The sequence below is a fragment of the Alligator sinensis genome, unplaced genomic scaffold (assembly GCF_000455745.1).
Source record: "Alligator sinensis unplaced genomic scaffold, ASM45574v1 scaffold1012_1, whole genome shotgun sequence".
Taxonomy (NCBI): Eukaryota; Metazoa; Chordata; order Crocodylia; family Alligatoridae; genus Alligator; species Alligator sinensis.
The window spans coordinates 867,411-894,263 of NW_005842104.1; the positions used below are offsets into that span (position 1 = coordinate 867,411).

The 26,853-nt window shown below is 45.1% G+C and overlaps 2 protein-coding genes across 5 annotated transcripts in view; both read left to right on the forward strand.

Annotated features, from left to right (window-relative positions):
- The window catches only part of LOC102375949 (glutathione S-transferase A4-like), a 30,634-nt gene extending 25,610 nt beyond the window's left edge, over nucleotides 1–5,024 (forward strand). Inside the window, exon 8 of one of the 2 annotated variants that reach the window (XM_025205113.1) lies at nucleotides 4,921–5,024. The gene's annotated coding sequence lies outside the window, so the exon portion shown is untranslated. Of the gene's footprint in view, nucleotides 1–3,394; nucleotides 4,879–4,920 lie in introns of those variants that run through there. The other variant, XM_025205115.1, reaches the window with a different exon arrangement.
- Nucleotides 5,025–9,845: 4,821 nt separating this feature from the next.
- On the forward strand, nucleotides 9,846–26,351 carry LOC102372884 (glutathione S-transferase A4-like). 3 transcript variants are annotated; one of them, XM_025205108.1, is made up of 8 exons: nucleotides 9,846–9,927; nucleotides 12,204–12,298; nucleotides 15,892–15,997; nucleotides 17,059–17,110; nucleotides 20,367–20,499; nucleotides 20,901–21,042; nucleotides 22,906–23,037; nucleotides 26,052–26,351. In XM_025205108.1, the coding sequence occupies exons 2-8, from the start codon at nucleotides 12,240–12,242 to the stop codon at nucleotides 26,175–26,177; spliced, it is 750 nt and encodes a 249-aa protein (XP_025060893.1). In that variant the 5' UTR covers nucleotides 9,846–9,927; nucleotides 12,204–12,239; the 3' UTR covers nucleotides 26,178–26,351. The 3 variants fall into 3 exon arrangements, with proteins under 3 accessions (XP_025060893.1, XP_025060895.1, XP_025060896.1); XM_025205110.1 differs by lacking the exon at nucleotides 12,204–12,298 and having other exon boundaries at nucleotides 9,889–9,927; XM_025205111.1 differs by lacking the exons at nucleotides 9,846–9,927; nucleotides 12,204–12,298; nucleotides 15,892–15,997 and adding an exon at nucleotides 16,046–16,921.
- Nucleotides 26,352–26,853: the final 502 nt, after the last annotated feature.

A 26,853-nucleotide genomic window follows, 5' to 3' on the forward strand; every position in this document is an offset into this window, starting at 1 on the left:
GCTAAGCATTTTATTTACTTTTTCTTCATCCAGAGAGTGGGGACATATTAAAGCAATCACCAGCCTTTCTTGATGCCCCCCTGCACCCTTCCTGTACTAACCTCTCTCAAATTGGAAGCCAGAGCACCAGGATATCATTAAACTCAAAGCATACATTAGAGAAGGATATCGTTAAACTCAAAGCATACATCAGAGGAAGCCAGCAGCAGGACCCGTATCCATGATTCACCACAGTTCCCAGTTTGCTCACTCAGAATGCTGAGCAAAATTTCAAACCATGCTGCCCAGGTAGTCCCAGAAGCCACCACGCATGTGACAGCAGCTCAGCTTAATAACCTGACCCATTCCCCGACTCTCTACCCCCTGGGTCTCTAGAGCTGGGAATGCACTCCGGTAGTGGCAATGCTGGACCTCAGCTCTAGGCTGTCCTGCAGGTGGCAGGCATGCAGCCTAGGAGTCAAGATACAAGAGTTTATGCCATCAGCCAGCCCCTATTGTAATTATTTTTGCACTTGTTGCATAAAGTTTTGTTCACGTTAAAGACCCACCCTGGTTTGTACTGCATTCTCATTCTTTTGTATGTGTTGTTAATTTCAAAATTAATCTCCTGGCCTGGTTTGCTCTGTTTGGTTTTGCATTTCTTGGCACATGGTGGGATTTTTCACTTACTACTTCTACTTACACTTAATAACTAGGAGAAGGGGGTGGGGTAGGGAGAAGGGGCAGAGTTGTTTCTCACTTACCAAAAGCATTGCCATTCCATGTTCTTACACTTATGGCCAGGAGTTCAAGCAAGAAGTTTGTGAACAGGCAGCCTAACATGCTAGTAAGGTAAAAGCACATGCTACCTTGAATTTCTGAAGATTGAAAGCTTACACTGTAGCAAAGTCCCAAATTGTTGTTTGTTTGTTTTTTTTAATACATTCCAACCCCCTTCCCCAACCATTTCTGACTTTCTCTCTGCCCTCTCTAGCCCTTATAAGTGATTTCAGGTAGTACTAGGTAAGCTAAGTTCTTGTATACTATTATTGTAATAAGCCCCTTCTTTATATATTGTAAATAGTGCTCTGTTATGTTTGTATTGATTTTTACTGTTTTATATTGTATTCCTATCATTTCTGCATTGATTTTTATTGTTTCATATTAACATTGTAAGATTTAGGCCTGCAATATGGGTTGGCATGAGTGATGTCAAGTATTCTTCTGTGTGTCAGGTTCCCTTCTTGTTCCCATCTTGTCCCCATGCCCTGTTGTGTAAGTATGTTGTAACCTATGACTCATACCTACCCCTCCTATAGAAAATGGTTCCTGAATTAATGGGGATGAATGAGGGTGCTTGCGAGACAATGGCAGTAGGTCTAAAAAAGCTCCTTCTGAATGATCGAACCATCAACTCGATGACATGATCATCACCCTGCATTGACCCTCCCTGACTAAAGATTTGGAAGACAAAGACTGCTGCAGAAATCAGTCACCCTACCATTACAGACACCTGAAACTGCATGTTCTTACCTAGGAGTGCACATACTCAGTACACCAGGGGCTGACTCTTGCCTGGGCATGCCCCTGCCACTAGGGTCATAGGAGGTCTGCCCCTATGGGAAGACAGACCCAGTGCAACAACCTCTCCATCTGGACCAGCACCATGTCACACCACCTATCCACCCAGAGGCCCTGCCAGCAACCCCCTCTGGCCAACACTTGCTGGACAAAGACCCCTTTCCAGCCTGGATAGGTAGCAATCACCCCCACCCTCTCTTCAACCAAGGACTTGGACTCTGTTTTTCTTCCCTACCTGGACTCCAACCCGTCCACTGAGTCTCTTTCTCCTGCTACCATTGTGAGTGCTTGTGTGTGTGCGTGTGTAGGAACCAATAACTTCATGGGGCTGTGTAGTGTGTTGTCTGTTTAATAAGCCTGTTATTTTGAAACCCCAAGTTGGGTTTTTGTCTGTTTTCCTACTGTTTCCTCCTTGCCACCACTTATCTGCCCCATGATCTCTCAGCTTTCTGCCTCAGTTTCCAGCCCCAATCTCCCAGCTTTCTGCCTCTCTCCCTTTCCTGGCTGTCTCCTCCTTGCCACCAGGCTTTTTCACTTGCACCAGTGACCTCGAGTAACGCTGGGGCCACTTGACCTTAAGTAACCCCAGCTCCCCTCCAGTCTGCCTCTGTCTAACAGCGCGATATTGAGATCCTGAGCATTGGCCTGACCCCACATTGTCCTCTATTGTGTGTTCTCTAGTGAGATCAAGACATAAACTCAACTCTGTTGCTGTTCCTATAGTTTGAAAACGGTGCTGTCTCTATCCTGAGAGAAGTTATCAGAGGGAACCATGGGCATTTTAGCAGTTGATCTCTGGATGTGGAACATGGAGACTTGCCCCTGGTACATATCACACTGTGCACAGCAACTATCCAGCATGTACGAGACAAGGCCATGCCCTGAAATCCCTAGGGTGTGTGTGCACAGTGCTGTTTTTGTAACTATGGCACAGGCCTCTTAGCTTTATGTGGATGCCTTGATTCATGTAATGAAACAGCCATGTCTTTGTTTGAGTGCAGTTTCCCCAAAGCAGTTACTTCAAGTCTTTTGTCTTCAGTTTTCAGGCAACTGTTACCATGACTTTAGTAACCTGCTGCCTGGGACCACAGCCTGATGGGTAGGAACTGATTTTATAGCTGGTTGCATTAGTGCTTGTCACAGAAACAAAGTGGTTTACACAAAATCATACATGTAGTCTATGGCAGAGATGGGACCAGAACATTGAGTTTCAGCTATGTCCTGACAGAGTGCTTTTCTGCATCCTGCTTTTATCCTTTTGCCTTAAATGAAAGAAATAAAACTACAATAGTTTTGCATGGAAATAGAAGGGTGGCAGTGATGCTACCTTCTTTCAGCTCTGTTTCAGTTTTACAAGTTCCATCTTAAACTATAAAATAGGCATTTTACAGGGGGTGAATCCAAGGCAGGGCATGAGGGGTAGCAGACTGCAATTACATTTCCCCACTTTTGATCCCTGTTCCATTTATCATGGGTAGTCCCCTGATAAGAGGATGACAGTCTTCCAGTAAATAGGGAACTCATTGGTGAGTCTATAGGTGACTGAGGAGGCTGATCCACAATCCACGTGTTTGACTGCAGACATGGCAAATAGTTCTGGAAGGAAAGAGTACAACCCAGGGATGTTGGGTCACCGCTCTTTCACTTTGTCTGTCTGGTCTATCTGCCTCTACCGTGAAGCAAATTTGCAGGACATGATTCATGCCTTGTCATACATCAGAGTGCCATAAGGGACTGTTCAGTGCTTGAGCCTCCCAGGTATTCATGTTAATATTGCATTTCTTCAGATTAGCTTTCAACTTGTCCTGGAATTTCTTCTCTTGCCTCTCTCTAGAGCGGTGACCATTGGTGAGCTGGGACCAGTTTTGGAAGCTAGTTGTCAGGCCTCCTTCTGACATGTCTTGTCCAATGGAGCTGGTACTGTATCAACATGGCTTCGAGGCTGGGAGTGTTTGCTTAAGCTAGAATGCTGGCATTGGTTCTTTTGTCCTTCCAATTAATACGGAGCAGTGGTACTCAACCTTTTGGCCCCTGGGCCAAATGAGTGCAGCAGGGCCAATCCACAGGCCAAATCAGACTCCATACCCCAGGACCATGCCTATGTGCCCAGATCCAAACTGTGCTGCCTGGATTGGGGCCCTGGGACCACACACCACCTCTGCCTGGTCCTGCATGTTGGGATCAGGGCTCTGGGACACCACACTCCCCCTGCCCAACTCCATATGCCAGGATTGGAACCACAGAACCCTGCACTGCCTCCACCCAGTTTCCAAAGCCAGAACTGGGGTCCTGGGTCCCTGCACTGCCTCCACCAGGCCCCATTTGCCGGGATTGAAGTCCCAGGACCCTGTGCCACCTCTGCCCAGTCTTCCATGTTGGGAGCAGTTCACTACCTCTGCCCAGCCCTGCATGCTGGGATTAGGGGCCCAGGACATTGTGCCACCTTCACCCAATCCCATATGCTAGGATTTGAGCCCTGCTGTCCCACAACACCTCTGCCCAATCTGGTATACTGGGATCAGGCCTTGTGCTGCCCTCTAGTGTGCAGGGCCATCACATGGTGAGCTGAATGACAATGGGTTGGATCTTGCCTGTGGTCCAGTGGTTGAGCACCCCTGATATGGAACATTTTCCAAAGACATTGATGATGGTAACATTCCAGAGCTTTCAAGAGTGTCCAATATGTCATCTAAGTTTGACACCTATACGACAGGGTAGGGATGACAACAGCCTGGCAGACAAGAAGTTTGGTTTGGATGCTGATAATTGTGATAATGAAAAACATGATTTCAGAGATGTCCAAAGGCAGCACTGGCAGATTTCATCCAGATTTGAATATCACTATGTTCACCTTTTTGGGAAAGATGGCTACCTATGTAGGGGAAATGCTTAATGTCTGCCAAAGACTGCTGTCTAATTACAATGTGTAGAAGTGCTAGTTATTCCTGCTCTAGTGAATGCATGGCACCCTCTCAAAAAGTGACCATTTCCAAAGGGCAGAAATTGGTACTATTTGTTATAGGAGAATGAACTGAAGGCAATCCAAATTCAGGAAAACCTGTTCTAGTTTTAACACACCTTCATCCAGTGTTGAAGCTGGAGCAGGTTTTCTAAGTTTGAATCGTTCTCAGCTCATTGTTCCATAACAAATGGAATGTGTCACAGGACAGTTGCAGGTCACATAAAGGTATCCCAGTTTGCTCTGTATATATGTGTGTTGTTGTCTCCTCTTTGGGGACTCTCCGGCCATGCCTTGACAGGAAAAAATAAATTAATATATACCACAAAGGGGCGACCACTGACTAGCATACAATAACAGTTCCAATTTGATAGTTGTTGTTGTTGTTATTGTTATTGCAGGGCTCCACCTCCCCTTATGCCCGTCCATGCCCAATCAGTATTGATCTTGAAATTCCTACTCATGGACGATGGAAAATGCCTCACCCAGCTTATACCTCCAGCAGGTTTGTTCTACTGCCAATCTTCTCATCTAACATTATCAGATACACTGTCTCTTTCACTGTTATACAATCACTTGCATCAGCGAATGTTTCCCTCCCGTAGTTCTATCCAACAGTGGGTTTAGGAAGGAATTTCCCCCACTCCTTTGTTACAGAAGAGCTTCCTCATTATCCTCCCACTGTTCTTTCCACTTTCCCCAGCTGTCTTGTTCACCAGGACTCACCATCACTCTCACAGAGATCTCATAATCAACAGTTCAACTCATTGTCTCCCATTGTAGACTCTGTTCAGCTATACGCCTCCATGTAAATGATAGCAACTGTTGGGAGTTGCTCCTCCATCCCCTTCCAGGGGAAACTAACCTTCACATTGTTTCTCTTTTTGTAGGTCTTTCCGATTCCAGCGGGTGTTTAGGACCAATCATCTCCCCCCTCTGCTGGATCTGGAAACTCCTTTGGTGGATGCCACTTGATGATGTCATCTTTCGTGCCATGCTCCATGCCCTCATCCCAGGTAAGTATTTCACTTTTTTTTTCCTAACAGGAGCTGATAACAGCTTCCCTGTTACAGAATGTACCAGCTACTGCCCTATTGAAACCTTACCCTTTGGAAAAAGTCCTAAGTGTTGGTGTACCCATAACCTGAAAGTTTAAAACAAACTGTCTGGCAAGGACAGCTACATTTCTATTCAGGTGGAGCGAGGGAGTCAATTGACTTTATGGTTCATTATTATCTACCTGCTTTCTGCTATTTTCTTCACTCCATAACAACCGTAATTTCTTCACTCCATAGCACAGGGGTGGGGTTAACAACCTTTGATCTTCCCCTAATCATGCTAGACTTTCTTCTATAGTTATCCTGTTTGCTATTTACTCCTGGTAATGTTTCTCTGTTCCCTCCTCCCCTTCCTACCCATCACGTCTAATAAAGGTGCACTGCTGCCTAGGAACCTGTATTGGGTGGCTTTGTTCCTATGAGATTCCAATCCACAACAAATCAGAAACAGGGAGGGAAGGGCAAGGTGAAAAACAGGCTGAACTGTCTGTTGACACAGCAGTCAGAGGCAGGAAGGAGTTGAAAAGGTGAGGCGAAGAGGTAAATTACTGCAGTGACCCCTTCCACAGTTATTCATAGGAACAGATGACAGTGGCTGTGGGAGGCTGAATCAGTAGCTCAACTAGAGTGGTCTAAAGCCAGACATAGTTTCATAGATGTTAGGGGCTGGAAGGGACCTTACAGATCATTGAGTCCAGCCCCCCTGCACTTGGGCAGGAAAGACTGCTGGGATCAGATGACCCCAGCAAGGTGGGCATCAAGACACTTTTTGAATATTGCCAGGGTGGGTGACTGTACTAACACCTTTGGGCTGCTGGGCAGTGCTGGGATCTCCAAATTACACATGGGGAACTGACGGTTTCCAGTATACACTTGAGGAACAAGCTGGGAACTCAACCTTATTCTTCCAGGTACCAGCCTATTGTAATCCCAGCTAAGCTACCCTTCCTCTTTCTTCAGCCATAGACTGACGGACATAGGTACAGGCTTGGGGCAGTCTGTGATGGTCACCACATCCCAATCAAACCATTGTCAGGGGTGGGGAAGAGATGATTTCTTTAGTAACCTTCCAGTGGAGCTCATTTGTGCATCTCCAGCTCATGACCCATTGCTTGATAAGGGAGGTGTGGCCCACCGAGGAAATCAAAGACCTGCCTCTCCCCACACATGAAACACCACTGCTGCAAGATGTACCTTGTTAAGCTTCCTGCACATCCTTTAATAAGCGAGATACTTGTTCCAGAACAAGACCAGACACTCTCTCTCCACTCCTTTTCCCTACTAGAAGCAAAGCCCTAATTCTGTCTCCTATGATATGAGCCTACTGCCATAGGTGGATGAGGGGGGTTTGTCTCCCTGTGTACAGGTGCTACTGAAGACAGCCCTTTCCACCACCCTAAATGTTTATTTATGTTGAGGGTGGAGGGCAATAGAGGCCAGCTATGGGCATCCTGTGAGGAGGTGGAGAAGAAATGGGGGAGGCAATGGTCAGAGACAGAGAGGGGTGGGAGGAACTGTTTGAGAGAGGTTTTGGAGAGGAAGGAGCTCCTGGGGGCTATGAGGGTCTGGGCCATGGGCACCAAAAGGCTTTTGGAGAGAGGGGTCCTATGGGCTATGTGCGGGCCGGGAGCGCCCCGAGCCCTTTTTTGCGCTGCACGCGGGCTGTGGCCAGCAGCCCGGGCATGCGGGGGCGGAGAGGGAAGGCCTTCGCTCTGGAATTAGGCACGGACGCGTATCGGTAGTTTAAAAGATTGTTTACTTACACCGAGATGGCAATGGTATAGGCTGGAAAGCTTGATTAAGTTGCAGTTACAGACAGACACAACACAGACGGTCTCGTGGAGGTTGCTAGGCTCCACGGTGCAGAGCTCCGGATGCTCTGGGTGAATAGGCCACCAATGTAGAAATCGTAAATACGTCTTATATTAGTCGCGCTCGAAGACAGGAAGAGGTGGGCGGTGGATCAGGCCGCCACGCTCCTCTGGATCTCACACAGGGTTTCTATTACCCTGCCGTGTACCCAGAGTCCCCACGAGATGGATGTGGAGTCCTCTTCGGCTTGGGCGGAAACTGTTCAAGCCTCTTATACGGCTAACAGGCCAATCGCTAGCCGCCACGTGTGAATAATTTAGCACTAGCCAATCACGGGGAACAAATTTGCATACCGGTGGCGGGAACTCTTTTGCACCGTGCATTCCTCTTGCAACTCGAGCAATGCACTCTGCAAAAGAAGCTGCAGAAAAGGCGGGAAACTGGTCCCTGCACCTGAGTTTCCTCTTGCTACAGGAAACTCCCGTGCAATGCTCTGCAACTTAACATGGATAATTCTGATGCCGAAGCACACACACACAATCATGCCTTTTGGGTCATGACAGGCTAGAGCATGGGTGGGCAAAATATGGTCCATGGGCTGGTGCAGGGTAGTGGGGGGGAAGGGGAGAGTGCTGACCCAGACTACAACAGTGCACCAAAATGTCCTAAATGGCCCAAATAATTGCCCAACCCTGAGGTAGAGGAACATAAGGTGAGGAGGGGCTGGGATATTATGGGGGCAGGGAGATGTGAAGGGCTGATGGGTGTTTGGTGGGTTCTGTGGGAGTGAAATGGGATGTGGTGAGATCAGGAGCAAGAGGGATTGTGGACGTTGGGGGGACCAAGGCAGTATAAGGGACTGCACTGAGGTTTGGGTGCTCAGAGGGGTAGGGGTGGGTTCAGTGGGGTTTAAGGAGAATGGTGAGGGGTCAGGAGATGGGCATGATGGGAATGAGTCTGTACAGGGTGCAGTGGATTCACAAGTAGGACTCAGTGGGGCATGAGGGAGATAGTTGGGTCCTATGGGGTTGGGGCATGATGTGGTGGGGCTGAGCATGAGGCTACATAGGATAACAGGGACAGAGTGGAAGCAGGGAGCATTTGAGAGGACAGGGGCAATGCACAAAAAGCAGTGCGGGGCATTTTGGGGCCATGATGGAGTATCTGTGGGACTCATGAGGCTGGAGGGAGCAATTCTGTCCAGGGCCAGACTGGGAGGTAACAGCTATACTCCTGTGGCACCAGGTGCCTGCTCCACCCTGCAGCTGGCAGTCTGCTCCCCACAGACTCAGTTATATTTGTTTTGCTTGAATCATAAACTGAATAATATATATATCCCCTGGCATATTAGTAAAGCTTCTATTTTTTTTCTTAAGTAGAGAAAAATGTGTTGAATTATGCAACATTGGCAACACATAAGGAGTGCACATGGGTGCATGTGCACCTCCTGAGATTGGCAGTGCACCCCCTGTAAAAAGCACCGACAACACTGCCAGAGGCACCTACAGGTGGTCGCTGCTCGCACCCCCCTTTCCCCCTGCCATCAACACCGCTGGTGGTGTCTGTGGGCACTCCCTGATTGCCATTGGTTGCCACCACGGCCGGCAGCATCTGCAGGTGGTCACTGACCGTTGATTGGCGCTTCCCCCCCCGCTGACACCACCGTGGCTGCTTGCAGGATCTCCCCACTCGTTACCACCGCACCCCCGCCACAACTTCTGCCACTGCTGTCATTCATGTTATGTGATGATGTGTCATCACCTACAACCCCCTTTTCAAAATCCTAGACCTGCCCACGGGCATTGCTGATTAAAAGCAGAAGGCTCAGAATGTGACACAAAGTGCATCTGTTTTTCATATGTGATTACCTTGGACATGTATGCACATTGGGACCTCATGTGTGTAAGTGCCTGGTTGTTAGAATTTACATTTTAAGTCAGCCCATATTATTCCACATTTTTGGTGTCTTTGAATATTGCAGCACTCAAAGGACAAACCCACTTGAGATGGAAAGAATCTAATCAGGGCCAGAATGCCTGGATCTCAGGTGGTAAATAGTCACTACCACCTCAAAATATGGATACTTCACTTAGCAACAAAATGTGGACCACCTTGTGGAGGGCTGGGCGCTCCAGGGGGCACTCTGCCAGACGGAAGAGGGACAGCTAGTCCTAAATGCATAATCCCATGAAGAGAATGGGGAGTGGTGTTTCAATCTCTAGCGATAGGGTGTTTTTGTTTCTGACAAGTCTTTCACGCTCAGCCCTTGGGACAATTACACAGTTTTGCACTTTCACCTTTTTGTTTTTAATATTTGTAGAATAAAGCTTTTAAAAAGTCAAAATGCAGTCAATTTTGTTTTTCTCTACCAAGGAGTGGCAGCCAGGGCCTACAGGCCAGATCTGGCCCATGGAGCCTTTGGACCTGGCCTGAGGATGTCGGTGACATTTGGTGGTGGCAAATGTTCCTTTGTTGCAGGAGGCAAAAGCAGCAGCGGTGGCTGGATCCTAGTGCCTGCTCATCTCTGACCTGAACTGGGTAACTCCAGCCATTAGCTGGAAAAGTTTGCTGGCCACTCTTCTATACATTTCCCCTGTTGCTGTGAAAGACCCCGTTAAACTGAACAAGCTGACTAAATGGTCAAAAAAAAATACTGGAACTCATGGCACTCTGAATCAAATAAGCAAATTAAAAAATTAGAGATATTTCTCAATTTTAGGTGTTACTTATAACAACCATAGATACAGCAGCACTTTCCGTTGGAAAGGTAACTTCTAATTAGGTGGTGTCCCTTTTAACAGAAGTGGGGCAATTTTCTTTGTTTTGGGATATGGGAGGAGGCTCCCCAAGAGGAGGTGGAGCTTTAAAGGATCAAAACCTGAAGAGAGACTAGTCTAGTTAAGAAAACAAGGGAGTCAGGATCTGGAAAAGGTTAGTACTGAACCCTGCATTACATTCTTAACCCCGGTTGGCCTCATTCCTAACAGAACTACTGGTGGTAATGTAAACATTTTACTGTATTTTTAGTCTCTGTACTAAAGGTTGTCAAGTGCTGTTTGACTGTTGTTCACTGAGATGGGGGTGCAGTATAAAGAATTAAAAAAGGCATATATTGATAAGAAATGAACTGCGACAGTTTAGAGTTGCATGAGGAATGCTGTGCACTGTTTACCTGGGGAAGGAAGACAACAAGAGAGAAGGGGATTTTCAGAATTGAACATGACCTCCATCCTTGGAGGTTAAGACCTGGGTAGACAAAGCTTTGGCTGGGTGATCTAGTTGGGATTGGTCCTGCTTTGAGCAGGGGGATAGACTAGATGAACTCCTGAGGTCCCTTCCAACCCTAATTTGCTATGATTCTATGCCAGCCTACAACCTGGAGGTGACTTCTTTTAGATCTGAGCATGAAAACTGGCTGATTTAGCCTACTCTGAACCTCAGTACGGAAACCTTTTGTCTCAGAAGACGTGCATCAAGTTTGAACCTGTTGCTAGTTTCTGTTGAATGTAGAGGATCTTACTTTGGAAATATTTGCTGTTTCCTGATCCTTGATTATCAGAATTGCTGCTACTGAAAACCAAGAGAGAATAACGCATTAGAGTTTATTGCAGAAGGGATGCTCAGGCTGATATAGAGGGAAGGTGCTGGTTAAACAAAAACATTTAAAACACCTTCTATCAGGTTGCTCCTAATCGTGACAACAGCGACTTTTGACTGAAAGGTTCAAAACTAAAAATGGGGAATCAAACTGTTTTCTCTGTTACAAGTATAAATTCACAGTAAATTGAAGCTGTTATTCTGGATTAATTGAGGGTGGATTTGGTTCTCTCTGTGTGGTGTTAATCCGGGCAATCAATTAATCTGGGCAATCATCCATGTTACTACTTGGCTGTATAAAATGGTACTGGGAATTTTTTAACCTATTTGTTCCATCTGGGTGAACAGCATACAGTTCCTTGTGAGGATTGCACTTCAGATATTTGGCATTTGAAAACACTTAACAGAATCTCTGGCTTCCAGTGTTAGAGTGCTAGTCCCTATGAGCCCTTGCACATTATATATCATAGTCATGTGCCTTTTTTTTAATCAGTTTTGGATGTAGCACCTTCAACTGTATGAGTTTATGAAAGGCTTTTTTGAGAGTGCATTTAGGCAGACGCCCTCAGTCTAGCTGCCTCTTGCTGACCCGCTAGACAGACTGCATCTATGGCATGCATTTTCAGAGCATATCACATCCATTGGGATCGAATAGGCATTGAACTTCATTTTTCAGCAACAAAAGCCTGCGTGGATGTCCATGCTTATAGAAAATTCTAGGAGTGTTCTGATGAGGGTACTTATGAAAGTGATCTACTAGTTCTAAATAAATGGCTTAACTCACCCTTTTGCATCAAGGCAAGGTAAACATAGCTTTCAACTATTACAGGTTGCCCTCTCTCCCAATTTATGCTTAGTTTAAAATAATGGGGTGATTTTATTTTTTGTCCTCTGATCTCTGAGACAGTGTGGTAAAAGCAAGGTTACATTTTCAAGCTTTCCTTACCTGTCCTCAAAACAAGAAACTGTTTTTTGTGGAATCTGAGGTTCTTGGGGAACAGCTTTATGAACACCACCACATCTGACCAGAATTGGCCCCATTGCGCTGTCAGTAACACTCAGCCAGACATTCTCCTTCTACCAGTTCTCGCTGTGGCTGCCCCTGCTCCATCATAAGACAATGCCTTGTTCCTGACAAGGGGCATTAGGTATTTGCAATCTCTTCACCTACCTCTGTGCTGGAGCTAAGCAACTATGTGCACTAAATATGATTTCAGATAACCCCCTTTATACCTGAAGATGAATGGAATGGAATGCTACAGGGTACGCATACCCCAGGGGTACTCAGGAAGGTCTTCGGCGGTACACACAGGTGGGCGGGCAGGGATGGAGCGTGCCCTGGGACGCGGCAGCAGCGTCCCCCTGGTGCATTCGCTTCTTACCTGGGAGAGGGGGAGCGGCATGCTGGGCACTCCCGGCTCCATGCAGCACATTGCAGTGCTTCCCCACCCCCCATTCCAGCTTGCTCTCCTGATTGGCTAATAGCCAACAGCTGGTGGTGGCCACTGCATGTGAGCTTTCCCCTCATTTGGCCCCTCTCCCAGCACTGCTGCTACACGCATCTCGGGAGGGCATGGGGCGGGGGCGCACTCCTGGATTTGTACACGGGGTGGCGCAGGGCAGGCTGGGGCCAGGGCTGCACCAGGCTCTTCCTGGTGGGGGCTGGGTTGGGCAACACTTGGGGTGGGTGGCAGCAGTGCTGGGTGGGGGTTGTAGGGGTTATGGTGCATTCTGGAGTGGTGACAGCCCCTCCCATAGCACCCCTGCCAGTGCCACTGCCCATCCCAAGAACAGTCAGGCCCAATCCCCACATTGGGAAGAGCCTGGCACTGCTGAGCCCCAGCCTGCCCTGCATGCAGATCCAGGGGCATATGGGAGTGGGGGCCTATGGGAGTGGGGCTATGGGCAGGGGGGCTGCAGCCACTCCAGAATTCACCGTAGCCCCCCCAACCCCCTCCCAGCACTGTCACTACCCACCCTGAGTATAGCTTGACCCAGCCTCCACCGGAAAGAGCCCAGTGCTGCCCTGGCCACAGGCCATTCCATCCCATGCAGATCCAGGGGCACATGTCCCCCATGCCCTCCCGGGGGGGCACATAGCAGTGGGAGCTGCCCCCCTCTCTCCCGCATGGCTCAGTCCAATGCCCTGCCCCGGCTGGACAGCCCCTGCCCCTGACCCACTCCGTCCCACCACTGGGGCAGCACAGCCTGCCCCGCCCCGCCCCACCCCTCCCCATGCAGATCTGGGGTCACATGGCCCCCGTGCCCTCCTGAGGTGTGCACAGTTGCAGGAGCTTTCCCCCCTCACCACACAGCCCAGATTTTCATAGATTTCATAGACATTTGGGATGGAAGGGACCCCGGAGAATCATCGAGTCCAGCCCCCTGCCCCAGGGGCAGGAAGTCAGCAGGGATCATAGGATCCCAGCAAGATAAACATCCAAATGTGTCTTGAAGGCGTTCAAAGTGGGTGCTTGAACCACCTCTGGCGGCAGTCTATTCCAAACCTTGGGGGCTCAGACAGTGAAGAGGTTCTTCCTTATATCCAGCCTGAATCGGTCACGGAGAAGTTTGTGATCATTTAATGTTGTCATCCCTTGGGGTGCTCTGGTGAACAGATGTTCCCCCAGATCCTGGTGAGCACCCCTCATAAACTTATAGGTGGCCATCAGATTACCCCTGAATCTGCACTTTTCCAGGCTGAAGAGTTCCATGCCTCAGCCTCTCATCATAAGGTCTGTTTTCCTGACCTCTGATCATGTGCGTGGCTCTTCTCTGCACTCTCTCAAGCTTCTCCACATCCTTTTTGAATTGTGGAGCCCAAAACTGGATGCAATACTCCAGCTGTGGCCTTACCAAGGCCAAGTACAATGGGATAATGACGCCCTGGGATTTGTTTGAGAAGCATCTATGGATGCAAGCCAGCATTTTGCTTGCTTTACTAGCTGCAGCATCACATTAAAGGCTCATGTTCATCTTGCGGTCAATCATGACCCCCAAGTCCCTTTCATCTGTAGTGCTAGCCAGCGTAGCACTGCCGAACCTATAAGCATGCTGCAGGTTTTTCCTCCCAAGGTGGAAAACCTTACATTTTTTGGTGTTAAACACCATCAGGTTCTCATCTGCCCATTTCATGAGCCTGTCAAGATCTGCCTGGATCACCCTCCTGTCCTCAGGTGTGGATACTTTACCCCAGAGTTTGGTGTCATCGGTGAACTTGGCCAGCCTGTTTCTGACACCAATGTCTACATCATTGATGAAGATGTTGGAAAGTATAGGCCCTAGGACAGAGCCTCGAGGAACCCCACTGGTCACAGCTCACCAGATGAGCTGGTCATGGCTCCATCCCTCACCTCACCCCATCCCAGCTGTGCAGCACCTGCCCCAGACCCACTCCCTCCTGCACTGTGGGGTCCTCAATGTTCCCCCCTCCCTAAAAACAAGAAAAAAATATAAGGGGGTACAGGAGCTGAACCTCAGAAGGGGTACACTTATTAAAAAGGTTGAAAACCCCTGATCTGTGACATATCGCTTAGGAAATGTGTGTTATTCTCTCCCCCCTCCACCTGCAAATGATTTTATCCCAGGAAAAGGCTCTAATATAAGGCACCTATACACATGCCCTTGTGCTAATTAGCACGTGTCGGAGCAGGCTCGATTAATTGAGTTCGCTGGAGTGCACTAACATGCTCCAGCAGCCTTGGCATTATGTGTATTCAGCATCCCTGTACTTCAGAATAGTACTGGGGTTGCTTTAACTAAAGCTCATCAAACAAGCTTTAGTTAAAGCTCCCCCACCACCATTTTGAAGCACAGAGATGCTGAATACATGAGACACTGCAGGCATTTTAATTAGAGCAGTTCCTAAGAGCTGCTGTAAAGTGCCCCTTCCTCCCTCCCCGCCGAGCACATGTAAAGACACCCTAGACACAGCTGTCCCAGGATCAACATGCTTTTTCTGCTGTAGCCTCTTTCTACACTGGCAAAAGTGGTCTGACAATAGAAACTGCAACCATAGCAAATCATTTCTAATTTGATCAGTTAACTCTGTCTCACCTAAAGGCAAAGCATTAGTAGGTGTGTCTCAGCAAAATCATTCTGCGGTTTCTCTGACATGTTTTATGCCTGGCAACTCCCACAACGGCATTTTCTCCCCTTGAGGCTCTTATTGCATGGGATCCTTATTCACAGCTGCTTATCCTATTATAAGACTTTAACTCTTTTTAAAATAAAGGTAAAGTTTGCAAGTAGGCAACCTATTTTTTTATTTAAATTAAATTGGCAGAAGGATACAATCAGCTGCAGAATTAGAGCAATTATAGGTAACCTAACAGATAGCTCAAGGAGAAAACTTTATGTGAGAGAGTTTTGAAAATACAGGACATAACTATACTAAAGGAAATAGTTAAAAACTTTGGGATCTTCTTACCCCATTCAGTTCCTTCCTTGCATGTCTTACCTTTTCTCTTTCTTCCTCTCCAGCTGCTTCTTCCCTCTGAACAAAGAGCAGTCATTTTTGACAAGTAATTTCCAAAGGGTTCTGTGGCATGCTAGTATGGTGCAAAAAATTATACTTTATTAGTATGAAATCTGGCCCAGGGAGTCATGTCGTCTGGCCTGTACTGCTCCCTTGGGTCCAGAAATTTGGTTGTGGGAGAGCGCTGGCAATTAGCACTATCACCACTCCCCATCACCCAATTTCCAAGTTCCATATGTTGGGATCAGGCCTATGGATTGTATCTAGCTCATGGACTGTCCTGGCACTGCTCATCCAGCCTGTGGGGCCAAATGGTTGGGCACTGCTGCATGAGTTGGACACACACACCCCATCCCACCCCTCTCCCCAAAAATCTTTGTTTACACTGACATTTGAGAAACATTCTTCTTTGCTTAATGTTTGTTCAGGAACCTGAAACGTGGGAGCATGTCAGGGAAACCTAAACTTACCTACTTCAATGGGAGAGGGCGAATGGAATCAATACGGTGGCTTTTGGCAGCAGCTGGTGTGGAGGTTAGTCTGCATTGTGATCCTCCAACTGGACATTCTACATAACACAGGCCCATGGAAAAAGAAGTTACTCCAGGCTGACTGAAAGGGTGGTTCATGCTCTGAATCATTAATGATCAACCAAAAATTTGTATATATAACAGCTGGCTCTCAAATCCTGGCCATGGTAGTCACTTTGGCCAGTAGGTTGAATGTAGGTATCATTGGCCATGTCTACACGGTGGACTGCATAGTTGTTACTGTGCAGTCATTTAGTACTTGCTTTTGCAAATACTGTACTAAATAACTGTGTAGTAACCAGTGTTACTGCATAGTACCATCACTGCATGGGTTTTTTCCGATGTTACTGTGCCGTAGCTGCTTACTACTGAGCAATATCACCACCACAAGGTTAGTGCCTGGCAACGTTACTACACACTAGCAACTAGCTACTGCATAGTAGCTCATTGCTACTGTGCAGTAGCGTCTTGTATAGATGTGCCCATTCAGTACATTATTTTTAATGGTTAAAGTTCAGGGTGGGCAATGCCAGTGGAGTTTGAGGTTTTATAAACCTCTTGAGCGATTTTGAGAGTATTACGAAGTTCAGAAATTAGCTTGAGTTTCCACTCTTATAAAGATACCATCATGTCATGGCACTAGCATCCCAGTTATAATGTACATGTGATACAGGATGTAGCTGACTCCTTGTTTTGCAGCATGAGTTCAAAGGGAGTCACTTGTTTCCCTTGCTCCTCTGTTATATGCTGATATGATATGTCGGCCTGTACTTTGCTTATTTATGGGACATCATATAGAAAGAGCAGAGGTTAATCACATTTGTTCCCTTAGGCTCTGACCTGTGCTGGGAGACTGGGCCCAGGATCTGGAGACCCCAAAGGGTAATACTGTACTTTCCCTGCTCAGCAGGAGAAAACCATTGAGAAGGTGGCTCATTGTCTTTTAATTATCGTGCCATGTTTGATATATTGCTCTGTTTTGCCATGTGATCATGAGGTGGTCATGTGCTAACAGTCTGTTTGGAGTGTGATATTGTAATGCATTTCATCTCTTTTCTTTTCTAGTTTGAGGAGGATTTTTTGGAAACAAGAGAGCAGTATCTCAAGTTAATTCAAGGTAAGACTTGAGTTTGCATGCTTGGTCAAAGAGGATGACCTTCCAGATAGAATGGCACCATGCTTCGGTCAAGGGTATACGATAGCTGTGCTTCCCTGCTAGAACCTCCAAACAAGCTCAAGATCCATTTGTAGCAAGACCTCAGGCATATCTAAATGAGATCCTTAATATGGTAGTCTGCTTTTCTCTAAGTAACTGGCTGGCAGCACTGGGGATTTGTGTGGGTCACAGGCTCAACATGAGTCAGCAATGTGATAGTTTTGGACTATATTAGGTGTAAGATGCAGAAGGTAATGGTACTAGCATACTCGGCATTGGTTAGGCCTCATCAATGGTATTGTGGCAGTTCTGGGCTTCTCAGTTTAAGAAGGCTATGGAGAAATTGGTGAGTTTCCAGAGGCAGGTGATAGAAATGATAAAAATGAACAAGAAATGGTTGAGAGACCTAGGCCTGTTTAGCTTGGAGAAAAAGAGATTAAGGCGGGGGGGAGGTGGGGTATGATAGCACTTTTCAAACACTTGAAAGACTGCAATAAAGTAGGCTGTAGCCTATGAAAGCTCATTCCTCTCTGAATGAGTTGGTCTATAAAGTGCCATCCTGCCCTGCCTTCTACCTCCTACTGCAGGCTGAACACCCCTGACCTAGGGTTTTAGCTGTGTGATCAAAAAGGTAGAGCTGAGTTCAGAGCTGTGGTGTAAAAAAAAGTGACAAGAATGGCAAGGGTTTAATGTGCATGTCTAGTGAAAGGGCCAATTTAAAGTTGATGCCTGGGTTACTAGCCTTGTAGAAAGCACATTGTATATAGGGAACTCTGAGCTAGTTTTTTCAAAGCACTGGAAGCAACATGGCTCAGGTGGAAAACCTCACTAACATGGCTATACTGCTTCCAGTGGCTGCACTGTTCAGGTTTCCCTATCTGATCTGTATTGTGCTGTATATAGCCTAGGAGGATGGCAATGATATCTCTGGTGAGGAGCAGAGGGGAGGGCTTGTTGAGATGGATCTAGAACTCAATGTTTTATGTAGATGTGAGGATGGTAACTGGACATTTATGAAGAGACATCAGAAAGACAAGCTAAAATACTAAATTGTCTGAAAAGAGGTAGCTTAACAGCAAAGAGGAAGATTTATGAGTCTTCAATTTAGAAGAGACTCTGGATTATGTAGACGTCCTCCACTTGTATATGGAGGTGGGGCTGGACTGGTATAAACCTGTGCTTAATCTTCTCATTTTTTTCTCATAATGCAACAGCAAGTTTTGTCTTGTACACCACTAGTAAATAAAAAGATGTTTGATTTCTGTTTGTATTGCATATTGTGTTTGGACCTGATCTATATTTGTTCTACTGAGGCATAAAGGAGGGTGGATGCAATAGGTATTATTTGAGAAGAAAATAAATGAGTGCTCTTGTAAGAGTGTCTCAGTAATTTCCCACAGTTCAAGACTGATTCTTGCTTGAATGCCCTGGGCTAAAATGATATAATTCATTGCAGCAGGCACCTACTAGCTGAGGTGATGATCTGGGAAATCTGTTAAACACAAATTTCACTAAGATTTATGAACTGTCAGTATCATTCTGACATGCTTATGTATCTCTTTCGATGCTTTGCCTCACTTGTTTGTGCTAAAGAGACCATGGGATGGTATTTGCAGATATATGGATGAATAGATTGATTGCTAAGATCAGTCAGCACCTGAATGAATCTAGCCTGGGGAGAACAAAAGAGTGGAACTGCACCAGAGCTAGTCCTTAGTCCAACACGGCTACAACCAACACCCACCACAGCTAGAGCCACTCACTGGGGGTTAGGGCTTTATAGGAGAGCAATTTTTCCAGCAGCAGAGAAATAATCAGGTGTTATTGCTGATTTTAAAACCACAGAGCCTCCAAGAGTCACAAGGCCCTCACAGGAAATTGAGGGAAAACTATCTGAAAAGCAAGTTAGATACCACAGCATTTAGCTTTCCAGCACCTGACTTTTAGTTGCTTAGTTGCTAGAGTAGACAACAACAGAAGATGGAAAAGTGGGAGCAGCAGCAACCGCGTGTCACGGGCTGAATCAAGAATCCAGAGCCACCCACCCCACATGGACACATGTGCCTGAGTTGCACTAGAACCACTAGAACCTCTCGATTCTTGATTGCCCTTGTCAGCTCTAATTAAAGCACCCCAGCATCTTGTGTATCAGCATCCCCACACTTAAAAATGGTGGTAGGGGTGCTTGAACTAGCTCATTCAACAAGCTTTAGTTGAAGTGTCCCTGCTGACATTTTTAAATGTGGAGACTCTGATACACGAGATGCAGGAGGCTGCTGGAGCGCACTAATTACCATGCTCCAGCTGACTCAATTAATCAAGCCTGTTCCAACACACTTTAATTACAGCGCATCGAACTAGCCCTCCTGCTCGTGTATAGATGCCGTCTATGCCTGGTTCCCTTTCCAGTCCCTGGCTTCCTCTAGGGGCCTCGGAATATGATCTAAACCATCAGCATGGGAAGGGCTGCATAAAACTAGCCAGAAGGGGCCCTTTTATGGCCTGCAGAAAGATGCCTCCATTCACATAAAATTAATAGCCTGAAACCCTCTCCTGAAGGCTGATGATTGCTTCCTTTCTTGCAAGAATAGAAGCAAAGATTGCTCCTTCCTTTTCAAACAGGATTCCTCAGAAACTGAAGACACCTTACTTCTATACAAGTATTTACTGAAAATGAGTTTGGATGCTAATTGAATGCTAATTTTTCATAATCTATTACACTGTGAAACTAAACAACTGTTTAATATGCAACAACTGAAGAACCTTTTTATCTTAGGTTAATTAAATATTTTCAGTGCTGTGAGCAGAGGAAAATAGACAGAATGTCCTGTTAAATCCAAGATGTATTTATAGCAAATGCAGTATATTAGGAAGTATAATAACTAATGTCTTGTTGGGCCTAACCCTGCACTACTTAAATCAGGAGTTTTTTGTTTCTTTGAGGACAGTTTTTTGCTTCTTTGTTGCATTCTTCATGGCAGCAAACATCTCTAATCATAGGTTCATAAAGTAAAATGTAAATTTATTGTTCTAGAGGTTAGCTGCAGAGTAGCTGGGATTAATCTTTTCCACAACATGAATTTTACTGCATTAAATGTTAGTGTCCTGGGAGAAATCAAAGATCTTCTAAAATACAATAGGAAATGAACTAAAAGCTAAGACTTTTTTCAGTTCCATTTTGACTAAGTAACAATACACTGAACTTTCTTTTCTAAAGATGGACACCTCCTGTTTGATCAAGTTCCACTGGTGGAGATTGATGGGATGAAGATGGTGCAGACTAAAGCTATTCTCAGCTACATAGCAGGGAAGCACAACCTCTATGGGAAGGGCCTGAAGGAGCGAGCCTTGTAGCGTAACCCCTCCTTTTGATTATAAAACTGTAATGGACATGGGGGGGGGGAAGGGTGGTGGACCTCAAAGATCATCGAATACACCCCCCTACAGACAGGATTCATTATTCCCAAACTGTCGCAGTCAAATATCTACTCTTGCAGATCTCCAATGAATGAGATTCTACAACTTTCTGAGGCAATCCTGTACCATTGACCTACTCTTCTTTAAGAGTTGGTCTTTAAGGTTTTCATGAAATTTGATCTAAAGCTGCTTAGCTGAAATTTAATACTATTTCCTCCTATCCTGCCACCTATAGTGAACAAAACAGATTATATAAAGTTATCTGTAAACAGTTACATTTCATCAGTTGCTTGAAATATCTGATATACATGTTCTTTTCTTTCCCCCACAACAGCATTGACACATATGTGGAAGGAACAACAGACCTCATGCAAATGATCTTAACACTTCCTTTCTCTCCACCTGAGGCAAAAAAAAAGAATCTTCCCTTAATCATTGAGAAAGCCAAAAACCGATACTTCCCAGCCTATGAAAAGGTAAATGGGAATTAAGTAATGATTCATTCTATGGCACTGTCATGACTGCAAAAACATACAGGGGAGGCACGAGTCCAAATACTTGTGAGTGAAATTAACTATTTTCAGTTTCAAGCCAGGAAATGGAATAACCCCCATTTTAGAGAGATACCTGGGAAAGAAGTAGGCCCGTAACTGAGAGGGGTAAACATACAAAGTGGACTGCAAGTGATTTAGTCTGGTAGCTGCAGCTGAAGTTAGTGGGAATTACACAGCTAAATCCCATTTTGCTTTCCTGTCCAATCATCTGCTTCCAGAAACAGGCATATAGGCTTAGGCTAGGATTTTCCCAAGCACTGAGTACAGGCATAATTATGCTCACATTTAAATTAGTAGTAAATTTCCTTGGAATTCAGTGGGAGCCAGTGGAAAATCCACAGACCCCTGGCCTTGTGATGTGCTCAGTATCTAGCCAGCTAGTTAAAGATAGTGGGACTGAGGGAATTTGAAGAATCCTTGAATTTGAAAACTCTTGAATTGTTTGAATATTCAGGTGGGATTTTCAAGATAACAAAAATAAGTAAGCTACGCATTGCCCTGATATTTTTTAAGTCCTTTGGTTACTTAAAAAAAAATCCTCATTTAGGGCTTCCAGTGAAGTCAATAACAATATTTTCATTGACTTCAGTGGAAGAAAGAACATACTAGAATCCTTCTTTATACTAAGGTAAATCATACAATGGCAGCTTTTATTGTAGAGACAGGTTATAATGTACTCACAAGATAAAGGACTACCTCTGTATTCGTTGTTCATGCATTTTGTGTGTAAATACTCTATTGACACAGATCCGATTCAGGATTACTAAGAGTATTGCAAACAATATCCCTAAAATTATAACATTTCAGTGATGTGGAGTCTTTTCAAGCTGCAAACCCTCAGTTCTGTGAAGTCATTTACAGGTGAAAATATTGAAATGTAAGTCTTCCTCAGTGTACTCTTATGTCTTCACCACTATAATATTTGAAAACCTCCTACAAAACATGCAAGAACTGATAACAGTTATGTCAATTTCACTGCTTACTTTATGTTTTCACTAAAATATATGTATGAACATGTCACTGAATTTTTGCCTAGAAGAAATGGTCAATGCTCAGTCATGTTCAGAGCATATTTGCATTTAATTGGAACATTTTCAGTACAAGAATGAAAAATAATATACAAAGATAAACTTCCCAAATTTAAAGAAAAATAAAAAAACATACTTTTTGAACATGTCATTTCCAAAATTAAAGCAAAATAGATCCTTATCAACCACACAATTAACATTTTTCATTTTATAATGTCTGTAAAATTAAATCTCCTTTGGATGGAAAACAATAATATGCTGATGAGCCTCATGGAATTCTCCATAAATTAAATTAAGTAATTTCCATATGCCAAGCAGGTCTGATGGCCATTTGAATTTAAAAATTAAAATCTCATTTTCTAGGGTGTCTCTGGTTCAACTATAGCCATCACTTGGCCATTTATGTTTCCTGATATCCATAATCCCTACACCTCCTATTTCTTAGCGAATACAAATATTTTACTTCAGTGTACATCTCTGTTTCAGTCACCAGAGATTTCCACTGTTAATAGAAACAAAAAAGCTTTTAGTCTGTTAAGTACAAACATTTCATTTAGTGCTAAGGTTTTGTATTCTAATAGTGGGCATGTCAGGAGTACTAACATAATATAGGAGCATAAGTCCCAAACAGTCACTGTGTCACTTTTGAAATCCCATCCAAAAGTTTCATCCAAAGAGTATGACCTTGTAATTCTTTATGTTCAGTTAACTGTATTTCCAGTTGTACCTATAACGTGTATTGCCTTGTATTCTATAGGCTTTGAAACAGCATGGCCAGGGGTTTCTTGTTGGTAACCAGCTCAGCTGGGCAGATGTACACCTGCTTGAAGCTATTCTAATGGTAGAAGAGAAAGAGCCCACTGTGCTTTCTGAGTTTCCTCTGTTACAGGTATTTCTCCTATTAAAGCTCAATGACTTTGCCTTGAACAAAGACTTCCAAATGCTCATTTCAAGGGACTCTTGGGCTGGTTCTGATCTCATCTGGAAACACTACTGCAGGGGTTTTCAACTTTTTTTAATAAGTATACCCCCAGCAGCTGGGCGGGGTGGGGAGGTGGTGCATGGCCGGATGCAGAGCAGCAGCAGTGCAGGGTGGTGGGTAGCAGTGGCAGCAGCCACTGTGTGCAAGCTTCTCCCCCATGTTGGCCAGCTGGGAGGTGCCTGTGCAGCCTGCAGAGGGGTGCCGCTGCCCTTCTGTTTTTTTGTATCATCCCAATGAAGCCCAGATCTGGTTGTCCTTCAAGAGTTACCCCAGGATAAATATTAAATCTTGTTAGGGTTAGGGTGATATAATTTGGATTAGAATAACCCTCAATATGTTTTCTGTGGCTTATTTTACAGTGGGATAATATCTTTAACTTCAGTAGAGTTAATGGCATAATCTTTAATACTCGAAGCTTAATATAACTGTATATATTATGGGCTTCCCAGGGAGGTGGTGCTCTCCCCTACCTTGGGGGTCTTCAAGAGGAGACTGGACAAGCACCTAGCTGGAGTTGTCTGACCCCAGCTCTCTTTCCTGCCCAGGGTAGGGGATCGGACTCCATGACCTACTGAGGTCCCTTCCAACCCTAATATCTATGAATATATCTATGAATAACTAAGGGTGAGATTCTTGGGGTTCCTCTGCATGCACCAAAGTATCAGACAGTGTAGCTGTATTGCATTTCTGCTCTGGAGTTAGACCAGGGATCAGAGGGTCTCCATATATACTGCAGGCTGTAGAGCCAAGGGCAAGCAGGCCTGAGGGATGGTCTACATAAATTGCACATAGCAAAGATCTACTGGTCTCAAATGTTCTCTGATGGGAAGAAGCAGGCTGAGTTCACTGGTAATGCAGCAGCTGGGTGCCAGCTAATTCAGACTGGGTTGCGGATGCTGTTCCTGTGCACATTCTCTTGCTCCCTCAGGTTGTGTACTCTAAGTACTTTGTCTGAAATCCAAAGCAAACAATTACACAACTAACCATAATAATTCCAAGTTTGTAACTGGCTAGCTTTTAATCTAAGCATCTCCAGTGTAAACCTGAAATGAGATGCATCATTCTATTATATTGTACTTCAAAGTGGAATGAGGCAGTCCTACCAGCAGAGCTGTAGCCAGGCATTTTGGTGTCCAGTGTAGGTCATGTCCAAAGCACCCCCTTATGCACTACTACTTAATTACTTACATTTGATTGGTGCGAGGGCATCTGGTGCTAGTACCACAGTACTGCCTATCAGAGACTTTTGTCCACATGGTTACCAGGCCATGAATTACAAGGGTAATCCCCAACCACCAAGTGGAGAAGTATTCTCTGGAATCAATGCTTACTTTTCAATGCCCTACTTTTAAACTTCTTTTTTCATGTCCTGTCATCTCTGATTAACCTTCTAAAGGAAGGAAGGGAGACAGACTGAGTCAGCAAGTGCCAGCTGTTTCATTCTGAAGCCAGATGAAAATGTAGGGTGCAGACAGAAGTGTAGTTCCCTGTTGTAGCTAAGAACACTTTGCAGGAAGCGTTTCTGAATTATAACGATGCCTTGGACCAAACAGAAGTTCACTGTTGGTCCTAGCGGGTAGCCTGCAGCCCATTTCCCCTAGTAATGGCCCTTTCTCCCTGCGAGGCTGCAAAGTTTTCAGAATAGGAGTGGGGGAAAGAGATCTTATTCTAGGGGTTACCCAGCCAGTGCTGAAGGGTGGGGTTGAGTGAATTGGAGCTGCCCCACCTTGGTCTCCAATACACCCACTCCAGACCCCCAGATCAAACTCCCTCTGCTCCCTTTCCCCACCTCCCATTCTGAAAACAGCAACAGGCTGGCAGGCAGGCAGACAAGTTACAGAAGACACACTGTTTTGAAACAGTGAGGGGTCAGATTTTCACTTGATTGGCCAACGTTGAAGCAGTCTGCAGCCATGAATTTGTGTTTGGTCACAGCTATAGACCACCTTCTGTGGCCAGATTGGGTGAAAAGTGTCACTTCTATCTGTGCCCCTTGGCCATTTTATACACATGCTCCAGGTGTGTGGGTGGGGGTGCTTTAATTGGAGTGGATCCAAGATTCTCTCTGATTAAAGCATCCAGAGCATCACGTGTATCAGTTGAAAAAATTGTGGCAGGGGCACTTTAACTAAAGCTCATTTAATGGACTTTAGTTGAAGTGCCCCTACCGCCATTTTTCAGCATGGGGACACTGATACACATGATGTTGGAGTCTGCTGGAGTGCAGTAATTACCATGCTTCAGCAGACTCGATTATATTAATTGATTAATCGAGTCTGCTCCAACATGCTATAATTACAGCACATTGGAACAACCTCTCTGCACATGTATAGGCACCCGCTGTGATCAAAATTGCTCACCTAAACTTAGAGACTTCCAGATGCTTGAAATTTGTATTAGATTCAGCTTTGGAAAAGGTGTTATACTAGGAATTTTCAGGGTATTTCTACCTTCTAGACAGAACAGGAACATTAACTCTAGATAGGGCTGATAGATAACCCTGTTATCTTAGCAGGTGTATACAATATGGTGGTTAAAATGCCTACACCTAACCAGCTCACATCATTAGTGGCAGCAATGAAAAAGGAGTTTTAAAATTCAGATTTCCAGACTGTCTGTAACATTCCCAGTTCTTTTGAATGTCTGCTTTCCATTTATCTTCAGCCTCAGAAATTTGAGAGCTGCTCCTTCTCTGGTTGACAGGAGCAAAAGCCTACTGGGGCCAGTGGGCCCTGCTGAAAGAAAGAAATGGATTTTATCTGTTCCGAATGCCAAGATAATAGGATCTCCTATATCAGTGGCAGTGAAGCAGCTCTTTTACTTCTATAATGAGCTGTGTTTCTTCAAAATCAATGTGTTGGCTTTATCTGTTTAAGCTGTTGTAAGTTATTTTCTTGCTTCTGCATTGTTTCTCATTTTAGGGTTTTAAAACAAGAATAAGCAACATGCCAACAATTAAGAAATTCCTGCAGCCTGGAAGTCAGAGGAAACCCCAGCCTGATGACAAATATGTGGCAACTGTGATGAAAATTTTAAAGGAAGGCTAAATGCCAAGTTCTACCCTCGGGGAACATTTAGAAGTGGATAGGTGGCTTACCACTGACGTTAAAAATAATTGCAACCCAGTGATCCAAAACCTTCTGATTAATCTTTGTATTCTGATTCCAGTTTGTTTTAATACATGTTAAGTTCCTGATAAAATGTTGAAATAAAAGATTGGTTAGGAACAGTGACTGCATATGCATATTCCTGTCCATTTAGAGAGAGGTATTGCAGGCACCATCAGAATATAAATTACAAGAAAGAGTACAAAAGGGTATTAGAAGCTGAACTCTGGGACTAAGTCAGGAAGCAATGAGGTTTGTGCCCCGGAAGGACCTCACTTATACATGTAGCAGAGCTGTAGTGTATGAATTGATCCAATAAACAACAGGCCAGAACAGTCTCTGATGTACAGCAGTGTTGCATAAAGCAACCCCAGAACCTAACCCCTCACAGGATGATGGGGCACTGCAGTAATCCTTCCTCAGTTTTTCTCTTATCCTAAGTGATTCTTTCACCTTCAGCCTAGTTCATTTGTTGATGTGATTATCCCTTCTGAGGTATCAAAGAAAAAAACAAGTCTTGTACCCCAATCTCAAACTAGATACAACTTTCCTTCTCAGGGGTCTGTTTCTTCTCCTACCTCTCGTCTGGCATAACCTTTCTCTTAGTCTCTGATTC